The sequence below is a fragment of the Nematolebias whitei genome, chromosome 12 (assembly GCF_014905685.2).
Source record: "Nematolebias whitei isolate Nwh7 chromosome 12, NemWhi1, whole genome shotgun sequence".
Taxonomy (NCBI): domain Eukaryota; kingdom Metazoa; phylum Chordata; class Actinopteri; order Cyprinodontiformes; family Rivulidae; genus Nematolebias; species Nematolebias whitei.
Window position 1 is genome coordinate 35,407,501 of NC_056509.1, and position 7,797 is coordinate 35,415,297.

At 36.8% G+C, this 7,797-nt stretch overlaps 1 protein-coding gene across 1 annotated transcript in view; it reads right to left on the reverse strand.

Annotated features, from left to right (window-relative positions):
* Positions 1 to 7,797, reverse strand: part of utrn (utrophin) — a gene marked incomplete in the record, with an annotated part of 237,395 nt that overhangs the window by 70,558 nt on the left and 159,040 nt on the right. The window contains 3 exon segments of the mRNA XM_037685869.1: positions 3,861 to 4,007; positions 5,526 to 5,797; positions 7,515 to 7,644. Coding sequence (XP_037541797.1) covers positions 3,861 to 4,007; positions 5,526 to 5,797; positions 7,515 to 7,644 — 549 coding nt within the window.

Here is a 7,797-nt window from a genome sequence, read left to right on the forward strand (position 1 = left end):
TCATTCATTCATTCATTCATTCATTCATTCATTCATTCATTCATTCAGCCTTTATTTATACAGATTATTCCCATTGAGACTCAGGGACTCATTTACAAGAGAGACCTGATGTTAACAAAGAATGATGACAACAGTAGACAATCATAAAATAAAGCATACTAATTGAGAAGCACAAATGAAAGAAAATGGTATTTAAAAATATTTTTTAAAAAAACATCTAGATTTAGATGGATGCATACTCTATGTCATAACTTAAAGGGATAAGATGGTGGTTTATGCAGATTAACCTTCACGCCAACATCAGCTTAGATTACACCGTTTCATTTGTAAGTGCAAACAGCAGCACAAGTGGCTAGCTGTGGCACACTGGCTGAAGCTTGGGACCTTTATCATGTCATATTTCATTTCTGACAGAACAACAGTGTAAAGTAAAACTGAAGGTGGTGTAAAGACTTTTTTTGAATAGTCTGTCGTTGGAAAAAAAAACATTCTACTTTGGACTTTGCCCCCATTTCAACTAGTTTTAGCTCATAAATCCAGTACAAAATACATTGTATTTACCCAAACGGAGGTTGTTTAAAGAGCTATCTATAACAGGTAAGACATTGATCAACATTTCCACTTAACCCCAATAGAAAATATGTAACTATTCCTTTAATTATAAGACTTTTTTTTTTGTTTGTTTCTGTCAATTAAAAAAAAACGGATTTCAAAACAGAAAATGTTTTCTTCTTTAGAAAAGTTTTAATTTGGTGCATGAAAGGAGAAGCTTCTTTCTTTTGTCATCACACAAACATTTCCTCGCTTGAAAGCTGTGTATCGACACTCCAGCCAACACACCTGCTGAACATGGCTGTGTGCTTTATTACATCTTATTTTGACTGACAGCACAGAGATGTCTATAATACCAGGCCTGGCACCTTCCTGCAGCTACTTTAGGGGATGATGACAACCACATCACAGACATCCACACAGAGGTCCCAGTAATGGGCGCAGAAAGAACAGTAGCTCTGTCTCTTTTTGGACACTAATAACTTCCATGCCCACAACACCACAGCAAGACAAATGGTGACTGTCTGCATATGAAGCAAAACCATCAAACTGCACAGTCAGACCAGGCTTATTAGAGAAAACGCCGCCTTCCTGCAGGCTGTAACAAAAGGGAGCAGTGCAGTGAAACACCGTCCTTCTCTGCCTTGGTGTTTGAGTTATGATCACACTAATGGCAAAAAGACCATTAATGGGAGTCTGTGGAGCACATGGGACAGATCAGAGGGCCACAATTTACCCCTGCTCGACAGACTTCCCCTGCAGCATCGACACGCTTAAAAAAGGAATAAGTTAAGGTTTCTTCCCGATTCTTTTCCTCAGCACATATCTGTAATTTATTTTGATGCACTTCTCTGTGATGATGTTCAACTCATTCATCTAAAATAAGACTTGTGGGGCATTTCTGCCTTTGAAATCACAGTTTGTGGATTTTCTAAGATAAAAGGACATCAGTTCTCCTTCAAATAAGCCCATCTTAGATCACAACAGCATGCTAGATAAACCTTCTGTAAGTGGCACAAAGGGTAGGTAAAAAAAAAAGTGACTTATTTTCATTTCTAGCTATAAGTAGACTACTGATTTGACAGATCATCTAAATTACAAATAAACAAAATCATCTTTGTTGATCAGCAAAGAGAAAAAAGTACATTAACCTAAACCAGAGGTTCTCAAACTTTTTGGGTTCAGGGACCCCTTACTGGGAGAAAAAGTTTCAAGGACCCCCTCATAACCCTCATGTTTATTAAATAATTTTCTTCAGTTTGTCTCTTTAATGCAATGGAAATATTTGTGGAATATAAATACTTAGACCTGTTCTTTAATAGGGTTACTACAATTTTTATAATTTTAAACATGCGGCCTTTTTCATTCAAGTCACACATAACTATTTTTTTTTTTCAACTTCCAAAAATTACAGTTTTGAGAAAATTAACAGAATTAAAAACCACTTTAAGACTTTACCTATTCACACAAAGAACATAATAAATGTATCGCCACTTCTTCATAAATTATTATAGAAAACTCTACATAAATATTTTGAATAAAGTAGATGTGATTTTGTGCATTTTGCTGTATTTTAGCGGGTTGTTAAACATCTACGTGCTTGTGAAAAAAAAATATATATATTTTTTTATTATTAATAATAATGGTTTTTTTTTCACGGACCCCCAGGGGTCTAGGGACCCCAGTTTGAGAACCACTGACCTAAACAATCTAAGCTTTAAAATAAAATAATTCATTTAGACTTAAACACTAATAAATAATAAAAATTATCCGCCGCTCACTTATACACAACAGTTTGGATGTCATGACGTAATTCACAGTTAACTGCCTCTCTTCCCTTCTCGTGCGGTGACAAGTAAAGACGTGGATTTCCCTCAAGGGCTAAACCCGTTCCACTCAGCGGGTTCCACAGGAGATCAGACCAAGACTACCAAGCTCGTAGAGAAGTATGAGAGTGGTGCGCTGTGAGAACAGCATCCACTGATGTGCAGTGACAACGTGTCGCGTTAAACACAGAGCTGCGTTCAAAGCAAACAGGCACAACAACAGAGGGCCATCGCTCAGCCTGTAAAGTTTATTTAATGACTTAAAGTCAAATCTTCTCAAAGTTCGGTCTGGAGAAAAACACAAAACACAGACAGACAGCTGGACAATGAGAGAACAGAAATGCATGAGCGAGAAAAGTGTTGGCAAGATTTAGAAAATACTTGTATTAATCAGCTGTTTAATTAAGGGGACTGCAGCTATCAAGTGTTCCAAGTATCCTGTCCATTAATTTATTGAAAAATGTGCAACACAGAATGCTTTCCCAACATTTGGAAAGACTACTTACAGCAATAAAATATGATTTACTTTTTAAACTAACCTTTGCACATCCCTGCAGTTAATGCACTTTAATTATTAGCATTAAACACCAACAGTCACACTATTTCATTTTAAATGCCAATAAAATTCTTGCTTCTGTGTTGATCTGCTAGACAAATAAACTTTCAGAGATGTTGATCGAGCTACAAATTAATCAACGAGGTTTCTTGAATATTTTTAAACAGTGATTTGCATGACTGTACACTGATTAAATGGAACTAGCTGCTGCCAAGCACAATGGTTACATTGTGTTTATCTACAACCAAAGTATATCTGAGAATTTTTTTTTTCTGTTTTATAATCCACAAAATCCACAAAACCCTCAGCCCTGTTGGTGAAATAGCTGCAGAAACTGTGGTGATTTGTCTCCCTGTCTGTGTTTGGCAGGAAAGGGGCAAATTGAGAGAAACCATGCATATTGCAGGAGGTCAGATACAGCACTTAATGCTTGATTAACCAAGCAAAACGTGTATTTAAAGCATATCTTTAAAAAAAGAACATTTCAGCTATAAAAATGTCATCCACCCCTGTTGAAATTTGTGATTTAAAAATACAACAAATATATAAATACACAACCACAAAGTTGTTTATAGCTTTTCTTGCCATTATGTCAATTTTTTTTTCTTGTTGTAAAATAATTGTTTGACAACAAAAACAGTGTAGAATATTTCTGATTTCTTTTTTTATTTACTTTTGACCTATTTCTTTTTTGTTTGTTTTCTCCTTGTTATTTTCCATCCTCCTGCATCACTTCATCTAAATAACATTACCTCTACACAAACATACGCATAAGGTGTGTGCCCGAAATAGCTGTCTCTGTGAAACACAGTGTGGATTAAACAAAGCAGCAAATCAATAAAATATGTAATCAAGTTTCCAGGTCCCTCATTGAATTGCTAATATAGAGACATAATTAAATATTTAAATTAAAGCACTGAGACTACCTGCAGGCTCTTCCACCTCAAGTTGAGTTGGTCCAGTTGTCTGGAGGCGGTGGACGACAGCTGGATGTCCAGCGGTGTGAGCTCAGCAGCGAGCTCGTTGACGACACGAACGTCTCGACAGAGAGGGGTGATCTCCTCCCTGAAGGCCTGGACAGAAAATTAGATGGCATCATGTTTATTCTGTAAACAGTGCAAGTCTCACACTAGAGAAATAAATGCTGAGAGTTCAACTCTGCTAAAACTGGCATAAAGAAGTCGAAATTGAGTTGTAGCAGAACACTAGCTAAAACAGCAAAAGGCTGACAAAAAGCAAGTTACAAGCAAAAAATAGCAAAAGGTAAGCTAAAGATACAAACAGCAAAACATTAGGTACAGTAGACGCTAAAAGTAGCAACATTTAAACTAAAGACAGCAACAACCTAGCTAAAACTATTATTAACTAAGGGCTAATGAAAATCTAAAATAGCAAAAAGGTAGCTGAAAGTATGAAAAGGCAAGCTTAATGCTAATAGTAGAAACTGGCGGGTCAAAAGGCTAAATAAAAAGCGAGCAGTAGCAAACTATAAATAAGAACAGGTAAAAGCTAAAGTATAGCTAAAAGACATACATAACAAAAAGCTAGTGAAATGCTAAAGTAGTAAAAGGGAGGCTAAAAAAACAACAAAACAAAAGTAGCAATAGGCTAGCTGAAAGCTAAAAATATTAATGACTAATAGCTTAAAGTAGTAAAACTGTACCTAAACTATAAAAGCAGCATAAAAATAATAAAATGAGCCAGTAAGCTGAAGTTGATCTTAAAGAGAATAATATATTTGAAGTAATTGAAGAAATCTTAAAATCTTTCCATGGGGAAACATTTGGTGTAATGGCACCTATGAATGAGCTAAACATTTTGTTAAAAAAAAAGATATATATAAATATATATATAAAAGTACAGAAAAATAACCTGATGCATGCTCAATAATCCAGGTAGAAAAATCTAAAAAAAAGTTAAATCTGGTCCTCTGGACATTCGAAACAAAGCAAAACAAAAAAGTACAGAAAAATAACAAAAAACTGAAAAATAGTGCGAGTGCTGAATCAGCATACTTGTAGATTACACTGTGTGTTTGAGGAAACATATGAGAGAAGCATTACAGCTGCTAAAAAGTCTCTTAATAGGCTCTTTAATGTGAAGTGGCCCCTGACTCTTTAATGTGAAGTGGCCCCTGGGAGATAGATGTGAGTGAACAAACTGTCCACAGCAGACACTCAAACATCTGAGGTGGACAGGAACGCTGCAGTTGTGCATCCACGTGCAACCTGTGAGTTATATGGTGATTTTCTGTGCCATTCATTTCCAACTGTCATCTTGTTATTGTTCTGCTCTCTAACATGAGTTGTTTCTTAGCCAACCTCTTTGAGAGGAAAAACAAGGATTTGATGAATGCTACATAATAATGCTGAGAATCACTGAACCAAAACGTAATCAAACTGAAGGGAATAAATACAAAAAGGAGCCTAGAATAATGTGTTTCAGTGCACGTCTGATCAAAATGCTGCTGAATATATCTCTATGACTCAGCGACAATTTATTCTAAAAGTTTCAGTACAATCTTAGCAACATTTCTACATTTTAAAACTAATGCACAGTTTTGTTTTTGATCTGAAACAGCTTCAACTCACTGTTGTTTTGTCGATGTGGTCCTGGAGAGAGTCGATCAGCAGATCACCGACCGGCTGCCAGGAAGCTTTGACCTCCTCTGCCCGCGTCAGCTGCAGGTCGAGATGGTCCATGGAGCTCTGCAGGTCCTGGAGTCGCTCTAAAGCCCGCTCCACCTGGCTCTGCCAGCCACCCACGTGACCCCTCAAGCGCTCCCACCGCTCATTCACCTCACCAGTCTGTTTGCGGATGGCCCGGGCCAACGCTCGAGCCTTCTCCTCCGGGGTGAGATCTCCTGGAAACGGAAATTACTTCATTGTGCATACTTTTATCCCATGTAACTTACTTACACTACCTCTGTCTGGTCACAGGGGCAGCTCAAAGAACTGTCAGTGCTCATACTAAAATACCAAACACATCTCTATTATTTTAACTAGGTCTCAACAATAAAGCCAAAACACAAGAGCAAAAATTTTTTAACAATAGCTGAAAAAAAATTCCCTCAAAAGATCAAACTGTTTACATTTTTTTAGCTGAAACATACAAAAGGAACGGAACAAAACAACAACGTAAACTATGATTTACAACATCTGTACATGATGTGAATCCATGAAATAAAACCTGTTCAAACTTTATTAGAGCTTAAAGCTAATTAAACCCAACAGAAGCACACAGCGCTCAAATTCTTAATCAGATTCACCTCCTGCTCATGATGGTTACCTCCAATTCCCAAGATAATACCAGCTAAATGGCAACTCATTATTATATGAACAAACAGGTGGAAAAACTGAATATTTTCTTCCTTTTTTATATTCAAACTGAATTGGAAATTAGAAAAAGGGGTGAACTCTACAAAGGAGAATTAAAGTGTCAAACAATAAGAAGTATGGATAAGAAACATTATGGAGAACGGTGCAAGAAGCAGGCATGACCGGAGTGGCCTGCAGAAAGGAAAAACAGGGCCGAGGCAGTAAAGGTGAGAGGACGGGCTAACTACTAAACATCAGAGGGTACCACCAGAGAGACTGAGCAGATTACAGCTCCCTTGATACCATTTGAACTGTGGAAAAATATGAGCAGCTTTTAAGTTCCAAGGTCTCGTCTCATGTGTAGTGACTGAAAAACCATCTTCACCTGTTGCGCCTCAATAATCTCTTCCTCAGCCACCTCGCTACAGTCTGATTTAAGGAAGATGCATCACGCAGGCACAGGCTCACTGGTCTTTGTCTCTTTTCATAAAACAACCTGCTTTTGACCAATGAGTCAAATTATTCAAACTGATGATTCAGAATTTAGTGAATTACAGCCACTTGAAAGCTGGACTAAATTCTTCAAATCACTGAAACCTTTCTTTTTGAGAAAACACTGAAATGTTTTCTTGTTCTGGTTTACTTTCACAAACTAAAAAATTGCTTAAATCTGACCGGCACAGAAAAGGACCAGCTGTCAGTCACTACTGACCGCAGGTGAATTAATCAAAAAAATTAAATTAATACAGTCAGGCTCGCTTCATAGACAGATACAGAATATTAGAAGTTCCCTAATCAATGTGTGTTTTCATCTAACTAAATACAAGACTTGATTAGTGTAAATAAAAGAATTATTAACAATTTTAGGAGAACTAGTACACTTAAAAATGTATTTAAATGAGGATACTTGCAAGCTAGTTTTAGCTGCTGCTGTATCTTCAGTTTAATATGGTATTTTATTAAATATGTATGGGAAAGGCCAACGGCTGATTTCTTCTACGGAACTTAGAATTGGTCTGCTGAGTAATCAATCTCTAAACTAAATGAAACTAAAGAAACAGGAAGCTTTTCAAGTAAAGTGTAAAAATGACTATAAAACAAAACAGGAAGAGTGGTTTTCTTCTTGAAATTTTAGGATTATCTTGATAAGGAGTTTGCAGGTTGTTGCGTTTTTATAACACGTTCAAGTAGAACTTAAAGTACTATAAAGTACTGTAGAAAGTACTGTACATAAATGCTTTTGTATGAATAAATATTACAAACCCGTCTTTGGCTGCAGGTTCTTCCGTGGCTCTCCAGGACCCTCAATGGGTTGGTCGGCGAGAAACATCCTGGCCTGGTCTAAGGTGCTGATCATCAAATGCTCACGTTCCTTCAGTTCGGAGCTCAGTGCCTGCAAGAAAAACACAAAACAATGATCAAGGTTCATGCTCAATAATCCAGGTAAAATAATTAAAGGGCTTTAATGCTCAAGAAAAGGGTAAAATCTGTGAAGATGACAAGAAATAATACAAAAATGGTGTCACTTCCAAACAGCTTTCTACTT